The sequence below is a fragment of the Trachurus trachurus genome (assembly GCF_905171665.1).
Source record: "Trachurus trachurus genome assembly, chromosome: 7".
Lineage (NCBI taxonomy): Eukaryota > Metazoa > Chordata > Actinopteri > Carangiformes > Carangidae > Trachurus > Trachurus trachurus.
In genome coordinates, this window is record NC_139901.1 from 3652176 (window position 1) to 3675839 (window position 23664).

The 23664-nt window shown below is 42.9% G+C and overlaps 1 protein-coding gene across 1 annotated transcript in view; it reads right to left on the minus strand.

Annotated features, from left to right (window-relative positions):
- Positions 1-5966: 5966 nt before the first annotated feature.
- LOC310989217 (IQ motif and SEC7 domain-containing protein 2-like) overlaps positions 5967-23664 on the minus strand; it is a gene marked incomplete at both ends in the record, with an annotated part of 205427 nt that continues 187729 nt past the window's right edge. The window contains 7 exons of the mRNA XM_083976204.1: positions 5967-7211; positions 8308-8357; positions 9289-9513; positions 10761-10922; positions 20136-20235; positions 21688-21813; positions 23271-23410. Coding sequence (XP_083832330.1) covers positions 5967-7211; positions 8308-8357; positions 9289-9513; positions 10761-10922; positions 20136-20235; positions 21688-21813; positions 23271-23410 — 2048 coding nt within the window. The remainder of the gene's footprint in view (positions 7212-8307; positions 8358-9288; positions 9514-10760; positions 10923-20135; positions 20236-21687; positions 21814-23270; positions 23411-23664) is intronic.

Below are 23664 nucleotides of genomic sequence, written 5' to 3' on the forward strand. Positions count from 1 at the left end.
GAGTTGTTGTAAGCCAGGAACACACCGGCCCGACAGTCGGGCGTCGGGTCTCGTCGGACGGCGTCGGGTCCGCGTCTGTTTGGTGTGTTCATCTGCGTTGGGGAGCGTTGGAAGCTGTCGGGTCTCGTCAGGCCCGATTCAACATGCTCAGTCGGGGCTCGTCGGGCGTCGGGAGAGTAGACTCGTCGGGTACTCTGGTTGGCTGTGTGTTAGCTATGGCAATTCTGATTGGCGGTGCCCTAAGCGAATCAGTGCGGTGTGTGGCAGGGGCGGAAGTGACCATAGTAAACAAACGGTGTCCTAGCCTGCCCTACAGTAAAAATGGCACATAAAATAAAAAGAGGAGTAAAGCAATATATTAAGCAGCAATATATATTTAAAAAAATATATATAAAAAAGTATATACTGTGGGCTGCATTCGCCTACTAGACAGGACACTTTGTACCACTGCTTCCTGTCTTAAAGGTCCAGTGTGTAAAATGGGGGTAAAACTGTGATATCTAGCATTCAGATTCTAGATTACAGCACTCACTCGCTCGCACTCACCCCTCCCATCGTGACGGTGGCCTCCGAGGACCAAATAACTAGTTTGCCACAACTGGTACGACTGGGAGTATTTCAGGAGCATGGAGCGATGAGGTGAAGATCTAAACCCTTTGTATGATACGTCTGCTGTCTGCTGCTCTTTATTGGTTATTTTATGAACGCGAAACTGACGAAACATGCTTTCTGGCTGGCTGGATTTTCTGTTTGGGCTGCCGTACAAATATGGCGGCTCAAGATGGCGACGCTTTCTAAAGCAACACCCTTGCTATATAAAGAAGAATTATAAGGCTACGAAAACCAAACAAATTTTATTTTATAGTGATTATACACTTAGGCTATACAAATATATTCATGTGTAGTATGGATTTAGCCAATAAACCTAGTATGCCAATTATTACACACTGGACCTTTAATGCCAAGCTAAACACCCTTTCTCAATTTCAGCAGCCTACTCAACAGATATGAGATTGACATCCATCAAACATCTATGAATAAATGTATTTAAGGTGTTGACGTCCTCCTGGATGCTGTGATTGATGGTAATCTGCTTTATTTAGCTATTACCGATAATATAATGCGCAAATGTGATCATAACAACCAAACAAAACAGGACACATCTTTCCATCAACATGAACAGATTTTTATATCTTTAGAGCAATAAATATTTCCACTTTGTCCATATCTCTGCAATTTCAAAAACAAAGTACAAGTAATATATATTTATATACACAGCTAAAATTTTCCATACATAATTTTTAAAATAATGTCATCTCTGTTGACACATATTTGACACTGTACTCATACAATTTTACAAGGACTATTCCAGTCTCTCTTAGCTCTACATTATAAACAAGAATTACTCCATAAAGCGGCCCCTTGTGTTGTTACATACAACGGGTCCGTGCCCTTGTATAGATACACACAACACAGACTGCCTTTACACAGGAACAGAAGATTCCCAACATTTTTAACTTTGTTTGAACCAGATCTGATATACATTATTATTATTATTTAAATGTCCCCTGTTCTGCTTGCAGCTGTCAGACCAGATCTGTTTCTATAGGCATCAAAAATCTTCTGTTCCTGGTGTAACCCCAGCCAGAGACGAACTGCCTGCTGCCGAGCAAAATGAGTATACTCACATTGTTATTTTTTTATATAACGATGGTTATGTACATTCATGTTTATAATACAATTTCATTCAGTGCAGATACTGTAATAAATACCACATGCAAACTGATAGTGGAGAGCAGACTCGGGCAGAAAAAGAACATATTTAGATTGAGTGTTTATTTAAAGGACCATACCTCAGTTTTTGCATGTTCTTGAACTGCATATACTTTACATTACTTACTTGTTTAAAATGTATTTTCTACCTTCCTATCATTGATTTCAGATTTTATTTCACTGAATGGATCACATTGATGAACCGACCCAGAATTAAGAACATAAGAAAACACAGACGTAATATATAGGAATAAAAAGTTTGGTAACTTCAATTTTTTTGATTTAAAAGTTTTTTATTCTGCACCAAATGTTAGAGATTTCCAAATAATGTTTGGTTAAAAACACAAAATTAGTCGTTAACAAGACCTGCAAGTGTCCTGTGGTCCTAGCAGGTTCCTCCAACGAACAATGACATGATATGCATCAGCCTTTAACCACAAGGGCTGAATAATAATAATAAATTTTGACAGTGATGGATTGCCCATCTGCAGAATATATATTTTTGTTTAAAGAGACTGAGAATGAAACAAAAGTCTGGCCGAATACAAAAAAAAAAAAACAACTTAAGAGTACAACAGTAGGTAGTTGTGTACAGTAGATACAATTTGTAGTGCAACATGCAAAAACATGGGTATGGAGCTTTAAAGTGGGAACTCCAGTGGGAATGTTCTCGCTTTAACTTGGGCATGCAGTGGAACAGAGTGAAATGTTGTGTAATCTCTTACGAGGTAGGTTTGATCCGGTGCTCCTTGAGAACTTTGTTTAGTTATCTCAAGTGTTTAATTAACCATTGTAGTCTGGATTAGACACGGTGTAACTGTGACTAGTTTCTGTAGGTGACTGTAAATTTCCTCACAGCTCAGCATGAATTGTTTATTTGGTGTTTGTTTATCGATTGTTTGGTGGCAGAAGTGTCTGTTTCCACTCAGTGGTTGTCAAGAGGCTTCACTGAGGCTTCATGATGATGACTCGGAGGTGTCAGGTGTGTATGTTTCAGGGGTTGGGGTATGTTTGTTGTATGTTAGTCACAGAAAATTCTGTAGAAAATTTTGTTGTTAACATATTAAAAATTAAAAGATTTCAGTACATCTATGATGCCCAAATCAGAAAAGGAAAAAAAAAAAAAATCATCTCACAGTTGTAAGCACATAACAAAATTAAAAATGCTAATAATACAAAACAGCCCAAGGAGTACGTTATGTTAGTAGAAGCTTGTCACACAACAATATTGATAATAATATCAGCAGCACACTCTAAAAAGTCAAAGGGGTTCTTCAGATTGAAAACAACAGGGGACCTAGGATGGTTCCCTGAGGAACTATGCCAGCGGATGATCATCCATGATGGATTATAAATCATTGCCACAAATCTTGATCACAAAGAGCTATTACAAAAACAGAACAGTTAAGGGGTTTTCATTGTTTTGTTTTCTCAAGAGGAAGCTTAAGAATGGCCCAAATAGCCTGAAGAACCCTGATGAACCTTTTTTAGTTTTTAGAGCATACGTTTTGTTAATTCAAGCAATTCTGAACCTCAGTTACAGATTGATGCTGTTGGCCCCATTGAAAATAGAACACACTGTACAGTTAATATCTACAGTCGGCGCATTCACGTAATCACAGGGAAACTAGAAATGTGTCATTAATATTTGCATTCATATCATGAGAGGACTTTCCCATTATCCACCAGTTAAACACTGGTTGTTATTTAGATAAAGACTTTGACAGGAAAGCAACCAGCACTGAGAGGTTCATTTCTAGTCAAAAAGTACAAATGGTCGGTAAAATAGTTCAAGTGGTTGGGGAACCTTTTACCAGCCATCATGGGCTTCCTGCCCTGACATCGGGTGATCTTGATCAAATGAGGAGAAAAAAAAGGAAAAAAATACACTTGAATACTGGAATGGAGGGTTTAACTTAAAGTGCAATAATAATGTGTAAGTAGAGTTTGTTCAAGACAATTTAGCTTGATGCTGCATGATGTATGTTAACAAGTCCGTCAAGATGGGGTTAAGTTTAGTTTTCAGGTTCCTCTGTGTCTTTTTCCGATGACGAGGGAGATGACAGGCTTAGGTCCTTCAGCCTGATTAAAGAAATGGCAAGATATTTTCTACTGTGAAGGGGATGCAGGATCAGTCATTACACAATTGATTTAGATGGTGAATTGTCTCTAAATAGTGTCTTTACTTGAAAATTATTTGTTAGCAACATTTTGTTGTTGACCTTCTTTATGTCTCAAGGCACCTTACTCTCCATTTTGCTGAATGTGGAATTAAACTTTGTTTGCCAGAAATATTTAACAGATATCACGTCCTGTTGAGAAAAAACAACACATCTCCAACTGGGTGAGAAGTGAACCACTTTCCTTTGGCTTGACTTGACCGTAGTAGTGAGGCCATCCCATTCTAGTCTAGGATGTCAAGTGCCAAGCTGCAGTTTACCGAGTTTCTATGATTTCCCAGTTGCTATGGAACTGCAGAGGAAAGGAGGAGCACTTCCAATAGACTGAGTGGCCCAGGTTCAAGACATATAGTAGACCTAATTCAGTTATATAGGTTTCGGACAAGTACAGACCTTTTAAAAAGGGGATTTACTATTTGGATTTTCTAAACTAAATAACACCTACATCATTCAAATCCCCTCCCAGTTTAGTTAGTTTCTGGTGCTGAGAACGTGTCTGAGGTGTTCCATTATAAGAAGATCTTGTTTAACGTACCCTGAAATAACATTTGCATGACTCAATGACTGGGACTTGGGGTCTTTATTTTGGTACTGTACGATGTACCATCTCATTGGCTTCATCATAGACTTGGCTTCATCATAGACGAGCCATTCAGACTCCCTGTTTGCCATTGTTTCCCAGACTGCACCCTGTTTGGCACCTTTAAGCATAATCTCCTTGCCTGGCAACATAGAGTGTCACATACAATATGGAGCATGAGATACAGTTGACATATATTATAAAATTCAGGCTTAAACTTTCATATAACAAGGGTAGCTAATAATGGGGATTTCACTGATTTAGTACAAACTACCACATAAATCTCCCTGCATAATAATAAATTATTGGGAAAATGACGATGTCAAAATGTCAACCATCACCAAGTCCAGTTCCAAAACAACAGTACAGCGCCCCCTGCTGAAACCCTGTAATCCACAAACACTAAAGGCATTTTAGTCATTTTTGCAGAACTAAAAGGTAAAAAGACATCTGCAGTTTTTGTTTTGATGGCTTAGTTAAATTCTTAAAAAGTTTATTGTCCACGTAGAAAGTGAGTTATCTGTCACCTTAATGCACTTTGTATGGCCAAAAACACACTGGATTGGGGCTTTAAATTACAACAAATCCCTCCCCTGCATATAGGAGTGTAACCATAGACACACTGACACTCATTAGCTATTGCACAGGTCATGCAAGCCTGTCTAAGACACAGAAACTGCACCATATTAATGCTAAGCACTTCTGTTTCTCAGCAACACCTCATGGCTTGTTAATATGTCAACATCCAAAACAATGGTACAAGTGCTTTTTGTGCGAAAAAACAAATTGGTGCAAGACAAGTGGGATTTTTGGAATATAATAAAAAGGTCTCCTTCTGGTTCTCAGGCTTCCTACAAACCTGAACTGTCCCTTCAACCAGCACTGTACATGGCGTTAGCATCGAGCGCTAACCCTCGTGTTAAAATCTCAGGCACTGTTCCCTTCACGTCTGGTCCCTGAACCATTTGTCCACTACAGCGACTCACAAACTCACAACATGACACAAACACGTCCTTTGTCAATGAAGAACTACAAACAAGTCCTCTTGAGTCCAGGCCACCTCAGCAGGGCTCTACAAAGGGAAGATGAGGAGCTTTTCACCAAGACCATAGAACTATATTAGTGATTTCTGGTCTTGGTGCTCCGTGGGCAGGATTTGCCCCTGTAGGGAACAAATGACCCCACAGACATCTTTCAGAACGCGTGTGAGTCTTTCTACCTGCGGGGGAAGTGGATGTGAAAATAACACAGGCTGAGTAATTTCCTCTTCCCCGCTCTCAGTGCTCTCCTTCTCACCAAGCGGCCACTTTGATACACCTGCATCTGTCCTCCCCCACCTCCTCCTCCTCTCCTCCCCCTCCTGCTCCTCCTCCCTCCTGCTCCCCGGTGGCTCATGGCGGGGTGGCGGACCACTGTCCTCGGCTTCTGACGTCTCACACAACCGTGCTGATCCGGCTGACGGGTTTCGATTTGGGTCCGCCCCCTTGCCCCCCTCCCGCCCCCGGATGTGGCGAGAGCGGGGCGGTCGAAGGGGGAGGTAAAGGGGAGTGCGGAGGGGGAGGCGGGATGGAGGAGAGGGGCGGATACTGCGGGGCGTAACAAGGCTGCGGAGGGTTCTGGGTGACGAGGCGCGCCGAGGGCGTCTGGGGCGGCGGGGTGGAGAAGATGAAGTGGGTGGAGGGGGAGGCGGAGGGGGAGGGGCTGAGCGGGGAGTGTGTGTGCACGGCGTGGTTGTGCGAGTGCGTGTGAGCGTGGGGGTGGGGCTGAGAGTGCGAGATGGTCAAGGGGAGCTTGGCGCCGCCGCCCGGCCGGCCCACCGCGGGGTGCGAGTGGTAGAGTCCGTGTGGGGTGGTAGGGGTGATGGGGGAGTGCGGGGACAGCGGAGGGGGCGTGCTGAAGCCCGTGCCCATATTGTAGCGTTGGTGCTGGGCGGCGCCATGTTGCATCCTCTGATGCTGCTGGGTATGAGAGGGAGCGCAGCCGGGCGGGCCCTGCCGCCGCGGGCCGGAGAACCTGTGCGAGAGGGCGTGGTGCTGCGGGACGCTCTGCATGTGGTAGCGGTGGTGATGGTGGTAGGGCGGGGGCGGCGTCTGCTGCTGCTGTTGGTGCCCAGTGACACTGACTCCGCCTCCTCCACTGTTGCCGTGGCAATACTGAGCGTGCAAAGCCTGGAGCTTGGACGGTCCCCCTCCCGTACCTCCTGCCCCTCCAACTCCTCCCGAGTCCGACTGGCCGAGGTTGGCCGATGGGGAGGGGCATGGGGAAGGGGAGGATGGGTGGGGGATGGGAGGCGCGGGGGCGGGGTAATGGGGGGGCGACGATATCATCAGGGGACTCGGGGGACCCTGAGGAGACGGTGACGTCATCGACAGGGGACCAGGAACCTTGCCTCTGCGGCTGCCGAAGAAGTTCCCCAGCAGGCCGCCAGTCGGGCCTCCCACACCTGCCATCCCGCCGCCGCCCCCAGCCCCTCCCCCGCTCACGAGAGGGGAGGTGGTCACCCCTCCCTGGTTGTGACAGAGCCCCGGCCCACCCCCCACCCCTGTACCGGGGCTCTGAGTAGGGCGGTGTGGCCGGTAAGCTGCTGGAGATGAAGGGACCATCATGGGGCTGTAGGAGAGACCTCCAGCAGGCAGGGGGCGCTGCTGGTGAGGCCGAGGGCTGCTAATGATGGAACCCTGAGAGGAGGAGGAGGAGGAGGGTTTGATAAGAGAGGGAGCAAAGAACAAAAAGATAAGGAAAAAGAAAGAAACAGAAATTAGAAACTTAGAAATAAAAAAAAACGAACAAAGTCACATGATTACATTCCAAAATATCTTATCACATGTTACTCATCTTGTTCATCTTTAAATTACATGGGAGATGTTATATAACAAGCTTTCACAACAACACTTTCCATGTAGCTGTAGAAAATATCCAGTTTTCAATGAAAGATGAACAACAACAATGTAAATCCAGGCAGATTTCAGGACACACACACAGATGAAGAATACATGAGGTCCACAAAAACAAAGAATCGTAAACCAATAAATAAATCAGGTGTTTTAAACATGGTTAATTGGATAATAAAGGCAGCTTGACTGCTTCCTACTGCCAATCAAGTTTGTCTGAGAGGACACACAACCACATGAGTAATTGTGTATTTACTGTACATGCAGGCATACAGTGGCTGTGTTTCCAGCAGGACAAGGGGCAATGAATGAATGATGAAATTAAATGAAATGAGCAAATTCATTTACATCATACATCATCATGTATGAGCTCCACTGGAGCTAATAAACACGTGTGTACTGCAGAGTCATGTGACCCTGGTGTGAATGTTGATGGTTCCCTACACAAAACCAGATGTTATTGGGTATTTTGGCTCCTGGTAGTGCAGCAGTTAATTTGCTGGAGAACCATTGTTTCATGCCATAATGCTTTTTCTCTCTTTTCCCATTGTTTCTGTCTCTATCTAAACGATCTAATGAAATTGTGAAAATGCTTTTTAAAAAAAAGGAAGAAGAAGAAAAAAAAATCTAATTTAAACTTGTAAAGTAGGAATGATGCTTCTCCAAAGACACATTGAGATTTCTGATGACGTAACACTGGCGGAGTCAAGCAGAAAAGAAAAAGCCATGTTTCAGCCACCTGACTGATGAAACATCACAGCACACTCACATATATACATCTTTTCACAAACAAGCTGTTACGAGTCAAACATGCAGTTAGCGGGGTGTGTGACATGCTGCCATAGCGTGCTGCATGCTCTCAGCCCTGCCCCGTCCAACTTACTTCTATGGTACTGTCCAATGACCCCACACTGTTCCTACGACCTCGCTTCCCTGTTACCCAATCAGAATGAGGCAGGGTTAAAATTAGGTTTGTCAAAAAAAAATAATAGTTCCAACACGGGACGCCCATCCTTTCTGTTTGTGTAGGCTACTGGTTAGACCAACAGGATACAACATGTTCATCAGCTTCATGAGTTTTATCTGAGGTGAAGTATTTCAGAACCTTGGACAGAGTCAGGTCGTGTCCTCCTGCTTCCTGTCTTTATGCTAAGATAAGCTAAGCTAAGCTAAGCTAAGCTAACCACATCCTTTCCTTTAACCCTGTGTTGAATTATTTTAGTTTTTTAGTTATTTGCATTCCTACTTTAGATAGATAGATAGATAGATAGATAGATAGATAGATAGATAGATAGAGAACCTACTACACTAGGTTTCACAGTAGTTACTTTGCAATATTTAGATGACCAACTCATACAATATGGTGCTATGGTACAAATTAAGTGTTTGTTTAAGTAATAGTATTAATATTTTATGTTAAAATTTACTTTAACTTGGTCTAAGTTATTTAATTGAGCAATATTACATCTGATATTCTTTTTATAACTTGATAGCTATCAGTGTTGATAAAATTACCCATCTTGTTATCTTCTTGATATCTGTAATAAAATACCTTACATAAATACCAGTTCTTATTAATCAACTGCAGTTGCCACAGTAAAATCATTGAATGTGAACGTGTATTTTCTGTAGCTGACCACTAGGTGGAGACAGAGCACCACAGCACCACCCCACAGCGCCTCCCGGTGTATTACATTACCATTTTAGCTTTCATCACTGTTTCATCTGTTGCACATGAGCACAGATGAAAATGAGCTTAGAGTCAGTGAGTCATGATATTTAAAAAAAATGGTGTCGCTAAGGACAACTGTTGTTTTACAGGTGATAAAAAAACCAACTGTGACTTCCTGTCTCACGCCCTGACCTGTGTCTGAGAGGTCTCTCAACGAGGAGCTGAGCGCCGTGCGTTTGAGTCCGTCCACCGAGGCGTACGTGTCGTCGAGGCTCGGCCTACCCAAGGTGCCGTTCACCTCGCTCTTCATGGACCCGCCTCCGCTGTTGCCGCCGCCCCCCTGCGAGCCCATGCCTCCAGGTCCTCCCCCTGTCAGCATGCCCGGGCGCATCACGCCTTTCTGCTTCTCCAGCTCGGCTGGAGGGAGCAATGGAGGGAAAGATCATTACTACAAACATATGGACCGAATCGCCAAGTTGTTTATAACGGGATCATCCCTATGTTCCCCTGGGTCCTATGTTCCCCACTTTGTATGGGACCGGGGAACGTAGAACCCTTTTTTAGAAAAAGGCTCCTATGTTCCCTGCTTTTCCCCAAAAGGACCCGGGGAACATGCAATTTTTGTACCCATACCTGGAAGTGGAGTTGTGACTTTGCAGATTTTTGCCTATTTTTGAGTGAGCAGTGTAATTGTCCTATTTGTTGGGTTTAGGCAATGAAGAAAGGAGTTGGTTAAGTTTAGTAAAAAGACCAGGTAGAGGCTAGACAGGCCAGATAGAGAGAGTCCAAATAAGTAGAGAGAGTCCATCGACCAACAACAGTGAACACAGGACTCTTTTTTTGAAAAAAGGTCCTATGTTCCCCAGTATGTATTGTGACCGGGGAACATAGGACCCTTTTTGGGGAAAACGGGGAACATAGGACCCTTTTTCAGAAAACGGGACCGGGGAACATAGGTACGCTCCCGTTTATAACTACTTCCGGGTAGAAAACCAGCACATAATGAGAACAGTAGTAACGAACGAGAGTTTAGTTTTATATATCATATTTTTCACGCCCTATCACCATTTAGACAAATATGAAATGATTGAAGATACATTACTATTTCTGTGTGTGTGTTTTGTGTTGCTATGTGTCGTATTTATTCAGTTTGGGGGAATCACAGTGTCTAAGCATCAGTGGCTGCAGCTGACAGGGACAGCTAACGGTAGCTAAGCTAACGGTGGTAGCTAAGCTAACATCAAGACGTCAGCTGTTAAAACCCTCCCGTTGTGGGACACGACATGAAACTACTCCAGTTAGCTCAGTCATGTTGTAACTCAGATATCCACTGGAGAAAATATTTTTTCGTGGACCGTTTATTGAGTCACTGAGTTATTAAAGTTAAACAGGTAACCGTTAGCCCAGCTAATCTATGATAACCACGACTAATTACAAAAATGTGCACACATAAATAGTAATGTTTGTCCAATCATTGGTTTTATAGACTTTACAAACATCAGATTAGTCTAAACGGCGATATAGTAACATGAAAAATTAGATATATATAGCGAAACTCTCGTCCGTCACTATTGTTCTCATGCTGGTTTTCTACCCGGAAGTAGTTGTAAACAACACAGGTACAACAGCAGCTTTGCCACTACTACAGTCAGCAGCGTACTCACACTCCACCCTGTACTTCTCCATGTCCTGCACCTCGGCGATGCTCTCCCGGAGGTCGGAGGTGAAGCGCGCTCGGTCCTGCTGGCTCGGAGCCGTGAAGACGATCAGCACCTTCCGCTCTCCTCCGGGATTGGCTGACGTCAGCCTGATACCGTGAGGGTAGTCTGGGTGACACACATAAAACACACACGCCATGAGATCCAGGAGGCTCACTTTCTTATCGTGGGCTAATGACATCACATGATGTCATGTTCAGACATCTCCAGGATCCTCAGGTTCAACCCCTTGCTTCTGCTGTAAGGATCAAGCATACAGAGCCTATAGAAAGACATCATACCCCCCAAAAAACCAAAAGTGCAACACTCATGGGACATATTATGGGAATGACTCTTTAACATATTTGGGTGTTTGTCTTGCCTTCTGGCCCCCAAAATGTGAGAATTGAAAAAGATCTGTAATGTTCAGGCTCCCTAGGTTGAAATCCATGTGGTTTTTACCAGCCGTTCGCTCAGTTGTCATCTAATGATGTCATTAGTTTTCGAATTTGCATAATACCACCCCACCTACTGGTACCGGTAAAGGGGGCGGGGCAGAGTGAGCAGTCGCTCATTTGCATTTAAAGGGACAGGCACTGAAAGCAGCTGTTCTGAACAGGGCTGTTTTGAGAGGATGAAAAGAGCTGTGATGTTTGATCCTTGGGGGATTTTGACCAAAGTGTGTCACAGACATGTCTTTAAGACACCTGGGAACTGTTTCAATTTGTGGAAAAGGTGCAGAATATGTCTCCTTTAAAGAGATAGTTCACCCAAAGTTAAAATTTCACTCATTATCTACTCACCCTCATGTCGACTAAGAGCTGTGAGAATTTCTCCGAAGAAGAGAAGAAGAAGAGAAGTCCTCCATGGGGGGGTCCGCGCAGCAGTATTTGTCCATATAATGGTTGTGAATGGATACCACTTTTCTTCGTCCAAAAAGACATACCAAAAAACATCCAAATACCTCCATAGTGCTCGTCTGTAATGTCCCTCTTGTATTGAAGCCCCGACATGAGAAATTGTTCCGCCGGCCAGTAAATCACGCAAGATTTGCACTGACACAGGAAGAGCAGTGAACTAGACACTGGGAGCTTCCGCTACGAACAAGCTTAAAATATAGACTTATTTAATTTCTCATGTCGGGGCTTCAATACAAGAGGGACATTACAGACGAGCAGTATGGAGGTATTTGGATGTTTTTTGGTGTGTCTTTTTGGACAAAGAAAAGTGGTATCCATTCACAATCATTATATGGACAAATACTGCTGCTTAGACCCCCCTGTAACTCAGAGAAGGCACGGAGGACTCTCACAGCTCTTAGTCGACATGAGGGTGAGTAGATAATGAGTAAAATTTGAATTTTGGGTGAACTATCCCTTTAAGTTGAAAAAAAAAATCAACACCTGGATGATTCTGCTGCCATGTGTTAAAAGATGTTCTGGTCACATGAGATAAAGATTGTTATGTTTTTGGGATGTTTCTCTTCAGGATTGAAGGGAAAATGGATGCCACCAAGTACACCTTGAAGAAAACCTGTGTGCCTCTGCCAGACAGCTGAAGATGGGCAGGTCATTCACCTTCCAACATGACGATGATCCTGAACGTACCGGCAAAAGAACAATGCAGTGGCTTTTAGATGGGAAGGTGAATGTCTTTGAGTGGCCAAGTCAGAGTCCTGACTTAAATCCAATGGGAAATCTGTGGATGGACTTGAAGAGAGAAGTCTATCACCACTCACCACAGAATCTGACTGAACTTGAACAATTCTTCAAGGAAGAATGCCAGCAGACGCATGTCCAAATAGACCGATTGCTGTTACGTATTAAAGCAAAATTACATCAGGGGAGTGATGACTTTTACAAATCTGTTATTCATTAATTTCCAGAACAGTCACCATTTCTTTCATTAGTTTGAGGTTGTAAGGGCAAATTTGTAAAATAAACCTGACGTTTAGTTTTAATGGGTTTTTATTTCAGCCTGTATGACAAATAATATTTCTATTTGAGGGGTATGACACCCCTCACACATGTAATTCTTGTAATAACTCACCAGACAAAACTATTTGCTATTACCTGAATCACCGCAATCTTGTTGTGCAAAACACACCGTGAGTCAGGTGACAAAACAAATGAGAATATCCCATTTCTCTTTTTTTCTTACAGCCACACCACCTCCAGAGTCTAGAGAGACACACTATTCACCTCTGTAACCTGTCACTAAAAAGGTCACAGCAGAACTTTTCCTCATCAATAGAAACAGTAATAATAGCTTCAACCTTACTGACTGACAAACAAACGCCTCTTGAAGAATAAGACCCTGTCATCTACTGGTGCACTGGCAGCAGGGTCGGGTCTAATCTCTTTTTGTGATTGACGTTTTATTGAATTGAAACAATGTGATGTGCATCCTGAAATATGTAGGATGTTGGAGGACAGAGTCTTTTTTCTGTAAATCCTTAATCCGTCTCCAGTCCTGTCCGTCCTAATGTAATTAGTCTGAACAGCTCACGACTCATAACACAGGACACAACCTCTGACGGCTGGCAGACACACACACACACACGCACACACGCATGCACGCACGCACACACACATCCTACCTTCCTCCCACATGATACACACATACACACACGCTAATGCCCCCCCCCACACACACACACAGATACATAAAGGTGCATCCACCCACTGACAATACACACACTGTACTTGCCCACGCACGCACACACACACACACACACACACACACACACAGACAAGCAGTGGATGTATGATTGTGCTGATGAATCATATGGGACAATCTGTCCTGGTCACAGTCATCACCACAGTCTGCCAGGCCCCATTTAGCTCCAACTGGAGAAACCAGAACCGTCAACAACAACAACAACAATGAAACAACAAGCCGGTAAGTAAGCAACAAAACAAGCAGCACAGCAGCTGCAGCTCACCCTGACCACACTGTCAGGTCACTGCAGAGCCCACACACAACTGAATCATGCTGATCTGTAGTGTGACAACAGGAGAGAGGAGATGGAACTGAAACAGGCAACAGGATCTGTCTCTCTGTGGTTTACAGTTTGTTTTACCAGGGCAGGTAGGGAACGTGACATTTACAGTAAAGGGGTAAGCTACATGTTTAATTCCTCACGGCCAGTAGGTGTCGCACTCACACTCGGCCGCTCTCGCTCCAACCTTCAATTGTACTGGTTGTCAGGTACGCCTATAGGGGGAGGGGATCATTCCTATATTCCTCACTTTGTATGGGACCGGGGAACATAGAACCCTATTTTAGAAAAAGGCTCCTATGTTCCCCGCTTTTCCCCAAAAGGACCCGGGGAACATGCCATTTTTGTACCCATACCTGGAAGTGGAGTTGTGACTTTGCAGATTTTTGCCTATTTCTGAGTAAAAAGTTGAGTTGTGACTTTGAGTGAGAAGTGGAATTGTCCCATTGGTTGGGTTTAGGCAATGAAGAAAGGAGTTGGTTAAGACCAGGTAGAGGCTAGACAGGCCAGATAGATAGAGAGTCCAGATAAGTAGAGAGAGTCCATCAACCAGCAACAGTGGGTTAGGTCCTATGTTCCCCAGTATGTATTGCGACCGGGGAACATAGGACCCTTTTTCAAAAAGAGGGTCCTATGTTCCCCCGGTTCCCCACTCGGAGGTTGTTATGGAGAAATAAACCCCTTCATGTTGTATGAAACCATGGTCCATACAACCTGTCGGGGTTTATTTCTCCATAACAACCTCCGAACTATACATTATCCCTTACATAACGACCTGTATGTTGAGGATGGAATGTTCTGGAGGGGAAAGTCAGACTGACTACAGCCATGTGTCAATAAACCATCTCTGCTCTATAACATGTTAAATGGGAACATGAAAGAAATGTTCTAAAAGCAACTCAAGTAAATAATCACCAATCAGAATATTGTCTAATTCAGAATAAGGTCAATAGTTTCTCCAGGGGTAGAAATGTAGTTTGTTCAATACTGCCAGACTGAACTATAAGAGTGACTCTTGGATGTGTGGTGGGAAGAGGACTCTGAATCCAGCTTCAGAGCTCCTGATGATGGTGCTTTAAGAAATGTGCCATAACCATGATGTGTGACATCCATGTTGAGGAGGTGCACTGACATCTGTTAGTCTTAACATGAGAGCGTCCTGTCACGTCAGCCATCATCTTGTGCCTGGTTCAGATTGCATTATCCAGCCTTTTTTTTAAAATGGAGGAGATGTGATTTTGGAGCTGAACTCTTCAGAGTGAGGCATCATCCTGTTAACAGGTGCTGAGGCAGATCTGAAACACCACCAACTCCAATCTGCTGCAGAGAACTGAGAGCCAATTCATCTCTGCTACACACACACACACACACACGCACACAACTCTGTATATAATCGTGCTAACATTATTATTAAAAAATGTGTTGGATGAATGAATCATGTTTTAAGGAGTGCAGCTAAGCATCCCTGCTCTCAGACTGACAGACGTATATTGAGGAAATCCTGTGATGTGTTTCCACTGTTTGTTTGAAACAGGCTGTCGGTGTTTTTGGTGGTGAACCAACTCCACTTCTGTAGACGCTGCCTTACATTTAAAGAAAACGCTGGCAGACGGAGTGTAATTTCTGTAACTGGAGAGGAAAGTGATGCGTTTTGCCAAGTGATTATTAACAGATTGTTGAGGACATTTCCAACTGGGACGGAGTCTCCAATTTTGGTCCCAGGTGCAAATTTCAAGCTGAATTCAATGTCATGACCAAGTTTAAGATCTCAAAGCTTCTGGACTCAACATTAACCTGCTGCTATACCTGGACATTTATTTGTACCCCTGCTGAAAATAATGCAATCCAAGTATTAATTTGAATTTCTGAAGTCCAATTGTCTTAACCCTCTTGTTACATTCGGGGACAAAAACGTCCACTAGGGGCATTTTTTACTAGTTTCTTGGCCATAACTTTCACTGTATGACTTGAAATGGCATGATTCTTTCCTAATAAGCTTTTTTTTTTGTAACGTTCCAAAATTTGTTTGAAAATTTTTTCTAAGGTCAATAATTCAAAAGTTGCCAAAATAATCACACTTATGACATTCGAGGACAAAAACGTCCTCTATAAACAACTGCTCTAAAAATGTGTCAGATAAATATTTTTTTCAAATTTTTTTTTACACATTTTTCAGTCAACTTCTGTTCTTTCCAAAAATACTAAATATTGTATGTTCTTTTTGGTTTGTAATATTTTTATTAGCTATTGAATGAAGCGTGCACTGGATTTTTGAAAAAAACTGACCGAAAATTGCTGATTTTCACTATAAAAAATGATCGGAGGTGAACGATTTTTTACGTGATATCAGACCCTTGGATATGTCAAAGATTAGTAACAAAACTGATTTTGATGCATTATTAGTTTTTTTGTAGGTTCAGTTTTTCCAAAATTGCACCCCCTAGAGGCCATTGACTTCCATTGAAACCACATTTTTCATCGCAGGGAGTTGCAGGGCTGTAAAAGTAAAAAAATAAATACAAAATTTGCAATCTCAGTGGCTTCTCCTCTTCAGAAGAGGTCAAATTTGAAGATTTTACTGTCCATCACCAGATGGCGCCATTTACCTAGTAACCAGGCCTATGGAAACAGAGCATATATTTCTAGGCTTTTTCAATGGGATTTTACATAGAGGATATGGATTTGTTCAGTACTGGGTGTGTGTGTGCGTACAAACACACACACACACCCACACGCACGTGTGGGTGTGTGTGTGTGTGTTTGTACGCGCACACACACCCAGAACTGAACAAATCCATATCCTCTATGTAAAATCCCATTGAAAAAGCCTAGAAATATATGCTCTGTTTCCATAGGCCTGGTTACTAGGTAAATGGCGCCATTTGGTGATGGACAGTAAAATCTTCAAATTTGACCTCTTCTGAAGAGAAGAAGCCACTGAGATTGCAGAATGCATGTTTTTATGCTGTTATAGCCCTGCAATCAAAAAATGTGGTTTTAATGGAAGTCAATGGGACAAAAACGTCCACGAATGTTACAAGTGTGATTCTTTTGGAAAAACTGAACCTACAAAAAAACTAATAATGCATCAAAATCAGTTTTGTTACTAATCTTTGACATATCCAAGGGTCTGATACCACGTAAAAAATCGTTCACCTCCAATCATTTTTTATATTGAAAATCAGCAATTTTCGGTCATTTTTTTCAAAAATCCAGCGCACGCTTCATTCAATAGCTAATAAAAATATTAAAAACCAAAAAGAACATACAATATTTAGTATTTTTGGAAAGAACAGAAGTTGACTGAAAGATTTGTAAAAAAAAATTTGAAAAAAATATTTATCTGATACATTTTTAGAGCAGTTGTTTATAGGGGACGTTTTTGTCCCGAATGTCATAAGTGTGATTCTAAACGAGCGATACCAGAGGGAGAACTGCTCAAATAGTGTACAAAGCAAAAAAATAATTTACTTCCTGGTAACATTCAAAACTTCTTCACAGACAGAGACGATGGGTATACTGTAACTTTAGAGGAAAATATCATTTCAAGAAAGGCTATGTCCGTACTAATTTGAAGAGGATGTGAATTTCAGTTTGTGGAATGACTTTGTGGAACAGTGTGAATAATGAAATCAAAGGAAGCAGAACTATTACACAGTTTAAGAAAATGTAAAAAAAAAAAAAAAAAAAAAACACATATAAAAAAACACTATAAAACTATATTTCCAGAAGAGGAATAAACGTTCGCTCAAAAACTTAAAGGAATAATTCACCAAAAAATGAAATTCATGATGAATACTCTGGAGTAGTTTTTTATTCCTCAAAGTGCATCTGGAGACCCGGGAGGCCGGTTCGTAGTCCAAAAACTTTATATGAGAGTAATAGGGCCCGACAGAGAAACGTCCATAAAACTACACAACAACCATTTAATATTCCTCCAGACTGCTCGTCCACTGCAATCCAAGTGTCCTGAAGGGATATAGTCCAGAGTTTACTCAAAACAACGTCATTTAGGACATTTTTAACGCGATACACGTGTGCATCCTGCCATATGCAAACAGGTCCATAAAACTACACAAAAACCTTGAAATATTCCTCCACATTGCTCGTCCACTGCAATCCAAGTGTCCTGTCTGGTCACTTCCGTGTGTGTCGCGTGAACACAAGAGCGCGCCAGAGGCAAATTCAATACAGGACTGTTTAGGCTGTAAACATGTCCTAAATTACGTTGTTTTGAGTAAACTCTGGACTATATCCCTTCAGGACACTTGGATTGCAGTGGACGAGCAGCGTGGAGGAATATTACAGGGTATTTGTGTAGTTTTATGGACGTTTCTGTGTCGGGCCCTATTACTCTCATATAAAGTTTTTGTTGGACTACGAACCGGCCTCCCAGGTCTCCAGATGCACTTTGAGGAATCAAAAAACTACTCCGGAGCATTCATTCATTGTGTCATCAGAAGGCCATCAAAACAAAATGATCATGAGGAGTTTCCCCACACAGGATCATCTACTCCAGGAAGTAGTTCCTCTCTCCGCTGCAAACCTGCCAACCAGGAACACGTACTGTATACACACACACCTGCAACATCTGGACCTGCACGCACCCTGCTGAAACTCCCTGAACCGTCTTTCTTACTGACGTCACATCTTGAACCATGATGCTGGACCTACGCGTGTACCAGTGCAACCTCTTGTCCTGTATGAACTTTTCTGCAACCTCTTCACATATACAGTAGCATGCAAAGGTTTGGGCCCCCCATGTCCACATTTCTGTTAATGTGAACAGTTCAGCAAGGAGAAGATGAAATGATCTCCTAAAGGCATAAAGTTACAGATGATACATTTTAAACAATATATTACAGGGTTTCCGCTACATGCATTTTTTCGTGGCGGCCCGCCATGACTAAATTATTGCTGCTACTGCTCCAGTATTGGGGCAGACGCACAATAATAATCTACCAGTTACTGTTACTTTGCACTACACGGTTACAGCTCTACTTGGTTCGATTCGGTTTAGGTCCTTTTCCATCCCAGCTGAGTTCTTCATAGTTCCTCCTCAGTGTGGGCGAGGTCGTCATATCACGGCGCCTACGGCCACATCGTCTCGCTCTCTTTTTTTTTCTCCTCTCGTCAGCTCCAAACTCACTCGTCTGCACCTTGATTACAGACCACAGCGTTGTTTTCCACACAGCAGTCAATTAACCCGTAAAAGAATAACAACAGTCTCAAACAGATCAGTGGTCGCTGTTGCCGGTGTGTTTTTTAAATTAGCGTGTTTGATTCTCGTGTCAGATGTCGCACTGGAGTGTAAGTGGAAAAGCAAAAATAAATAAATATATATATATATATATACTGTATATATATTCGTATATATATATATCATCTTTTACGTTTTCAAAATGACAGAAAAGGAAAAGGACCCACAGCAAAGGTCTGGCCACCCTGCATAGTTAGTAGCTAGCAGCCCCCCCATTGGAAACTATCACAGTGTGTAAATAGTAAATATCTTGTCTGATACCTTGGTCAAAGTTATCTGAGAGCTCAAGTCTCCTGGGTTTATCATCATTTTGCAGGCTGCTGCTTTGTTTCCCTTTTTCACTCTAAAACTGTAGAAAACTAAAATAACACACTGATAATGCTTAAAATATTGCAACAGAGTGTTTTGACCAGGGGTGCCCAAAGTTTTGCATGCTACCGTACATATCTTACTGCAACCTGTGAATGAAGGAACTGATTGATTGGTGCAGTCAGATATGAATAGTTAGGCTACAAGACATAGTATCCTCACGTAGCAGGTTGACAGTTCTGCGTCCAGACTGAAATATCTCAACACCTGTCTGCCTGAATCAGAGGTTCATGTTCCTCACAGAGTGAACACTGTCATTCATTTCCTTTGCATGATACTAAACTGCAGTTATGATAAAAAACCTGCTGTGGTTTTGTAACTTGTGGAACACAGTGAATTAGACAAAGCTGATCAGATGATCAGAGTGGAGGCTGAACACCAGACACACACGGCCCCGGGCACAGATGAGTGTACAGACATTAGTCTGTATGGATTTGCCTCAGTGTGTGTGAGTGCGGTGAGAAGATCTTTGTGTCTGTGTGTGTGTGTGCGCCTTCAGCTGATCTGCTCACTGTGGGGTAAAATTAGAGAGTTGAGCAAGAAAAGAAACAGAGATATAAAAAATAAAAAGAGGGGAGGCTGAGACAGATGGAGAGAGCAGATGGACGAGAGGGGAGGAGTGTGGCAGGAGAGAGAGAGAGGGAGAGAGAGGGAGAGAAGGGGGAGGTTGGGGTGTATGTGTGTGTGTGTGTGTGTGTATGTGTTTACTTACAGGTGTTCTGGAAGGTGTGGACCTGCATGTCCACCAGAGGAAACGATTGTCTGAAACTGTAGGTAACCGAGGTCTTCTTCTTTTGGAAGATCTTCGTCACCTGAGGAGGAGGCGGAGGAGGAGGAGGGGGGGGGGGGGGGGATATGAGGAGAGATATGTAAGGAAAAGGAGTAAAGATAAGGACAGAAGGAGAGAGAAGAAGAGGTCATAGGTGAAGAGAAAACAGGAAAACAGAAGATGAGGGGAGGAAACAGCAAAAAAGACAAATGAGGAGGAGGAGTGTTTGATTCTGCTAATCTTCATCATTTGTTTCTTTCTTTCATTTGCAGGTGACACTTTTTTTTCTCTCTCTGAATCCCTCGGTGCTTATTTTAATCTCTTCTCCACTAACTGCACACGCTTCTCTCTGCTTGTTTTTGTCACATTATAAATAATGATGTGACTGAATTAGAAGAGAATCACAGTCGGAGCCACGTGAACATTTACTCACCAGCAGCTTTACATCACTCACTTACACTAAACGTCCTTCACAGTTTGTTTAATCATGCTGAGTCTTTTTTTGGAGCTGATCAACACAGGGCTCATGTTTGTTTGTTTTTTACCTTAATGTGACCGTTGACATTTCCCCTTCTTTAAAGGGATAGTTCAACATTTTGGCAAATTGGCCCATTGCCATAATCCCTATAGTCATAGCAGTAGGTTCGTTATCTTTAATTGTCGGTGCAAGCTATTTTTAGAACGGCGGAGCAGAGCCGTGAGCTGCTCAGAGCTACGCTACGGAGGCTCATGGTATTTCTTGGTTTCCCTCAGCAAACTTATCAAATACACAATCCAACAACTCCAAAACGCTCTGGTGGACAAGTTGTGACCTGCACATTCACCATGCTATGAGATAATAACACAACGTTACCAGACAGAGTTGTTTTAGAGGTAAATTCATGCAAAACAGCTGATGTGCGTTGCCTTCAGGGACAGTTTTTCGGCAAGCAGTCTCTGTATTTACCTCGAAAACAACTCTGTCTGGTAACGTTCTGTTATAGCGTGGTGAATGTGCAGGTCACAACTTGTCCACCAGAGCGTTGTGGAGTTGTTGGATTGTGTATTTGATGAGTTTGATGAGGGAAACCAAGAAATCCCATGAGCCTCCGTAGCGTAGCTCTGAGCAGCTCGTGGCTCTGCTCTGCTGTTCTAAAAACAGCTTGCACCAACAAATACAGGTAACAAACCTACTGCTAAGACTAAATGGGCCAATTTGCCAAAATGTTGAACTATCCCTTTAAATTTAGTTTGGAATGTTTAAACACTCAGCTTTACAATGGTGTTATAGGAGTAACAAAGTTTCCCTTTATTTTCTATTAGGAGGTAAGAATTTGATGTGATGGAGTTCACCATTTGAAAGAAGCAGGGCATGATGGGAGAAAGAAGGGCTCGCTTTATCTCCCAATGTGAGACCACTCCTATGGCTCTGCATGACTGACATAGTTCACTAACAATGACACACACATACAAAAGTGACAAGGAGTGTGTTTGAGACAGACAGTGTGGTGAGTACCATCAGCAGGTCGTTGAACAGGAAGACTTCTCTCTGGTGGACGCCGCTCCTCTGAGCTCGGTTCGGATCCGGAACCTCAAACAGCTGACAGCAGCAAACTAGTCTGCGATGAGGCAGGGACAGCACCTGTAACACACACACACACACACACACACACACACACACACACACACACACACACACACACACACACACACACACACACACACACACACACACACACACACACACACACACAGAGTTAGTCTGCAGGTTCATCTGCAAATAAAAACAGATCAATTAATAAATGTGTAATCTTTAAAGAAGTCTTTCTGGAGCAGTGGGTTGAGCAGGCAGAGGCTGCAGTCCTCACTGCAGTAGGCCTTGGTTCGAATCCCGCATTGGGTGGCTCTTTACTGCATGTCATTCCCCCTCTCTCTGCCTCCCCATTTCCTGTCTCTCTCAACTGTTCTATCTAATAAAGGGGGAAAAAGCCCCAAAATATACTTTAAAAAGTCTTTCTAAGACCCTTTCTCTTTCTGAGTTTTATTATATTTTTAGTAATAATTTGCAGTGCAATATAAACACATTCAAGTAGTAACCCAAATGAAAGAGAATTACTCCACAGAGCCTCATTTCACATTACATTTAGGGAGAGGTCAGAGGTCAGAGGTCCTTGTGTGCACAGTTGAGATCTGGTGCCTTATTGCCCCTGGTGACTACAGCAGGCAGGTAGAAAAGAATACTGATCTGCTTGTATACTTCTGTATAAATTCTGGTATGGACATCCTCTATTAAGATGTCTATTTGACTGATGTGATATTGAAAATGTGATCTGTTTTTCTCTTTTCGATGTAAGGTTCTTCGGACCCCAGGAAGACTAGCTTGTGCCATAGAGAGCCTAAGCGGAAGCAGGAAGTAACGTCGCCATGGGACCTCAACTCGGAAAAAGTCATTTATTTTGTGATCCGATTGAATTGCGCCATGAGAAAAACATATGACCTCTACCTGTTTAAAACATCACGTTTCATCCGAAAAAATCAGCAGTTTATCGTAAAACGGCAACGGAAGAATGTATTTTGTGTGAAGACCGCTCTAGGACTACAGATCTGTGTCCCACAAAAAATACGTCACCAACTGACACGGGAAAGGGCGGCATGTGGTGACGTCACCTACGCAACTTGTAGTCTTTCTGGTTACAGATTCTTCGGAATTTTATTCTATAATAGTTTTACAACAAACTGCTGATTTCTCTTCATGAAACGTGATGTTTTAAACAGGTAGAGGACATATTTTTTCTCTCATGGCACAATTCAGTCAGATCACGAAATAAAACTTTGACTCCCGTTCACTTACATGGAGACTTTTTCCGAGTTGAGGTCCCATGGGGCCGTTACTTCCTGCTTCCGCTTAGGCTTTCTATTGGCATCAGCTAATGGGGCTCCTTTTAAATAAATAGATAAATCCTTATGAGAAGCCTTTTTAGCCATCTTGGAATGTTTGTATTTGTTTAGTGTCTAGTAAGAACATGTGTTCTGGCACAACACGACACTTAGCTAAACAAATCAATCAGCTGATCCATCTCTGATGTCAGAGGCTCTTACAGGCTTCTTGCCGACCACCATCCTCTCCACTGCTTGGACCTGGGACACGTGGTCATCATTGGTCCTCAGCTCCCATTTCTGGATCCTTCCATAGATGGCCACCAGCAGGTCCCTGGGGATGTCCTGCCCGTTGTCAACACCTGATGGGGACACACAGGTCAGCTCCGGCGGTCACATAGGAAACGCATCCATCACATTCAGATTGGACAACTGTTACTGCAATGACATCGTCTTCCTCAATAAACTTGAATACATCCACAGCGCCACCCCCCCGTCCTCCAAAACCTGCACTGGCTCCCCCATCACATACCGCATTAGGGCTGCAACCAACGATTATTTTCATTATTGATTAATCTGTCGATAAACCATTAATTGATTAGTTATTTGGTCAATA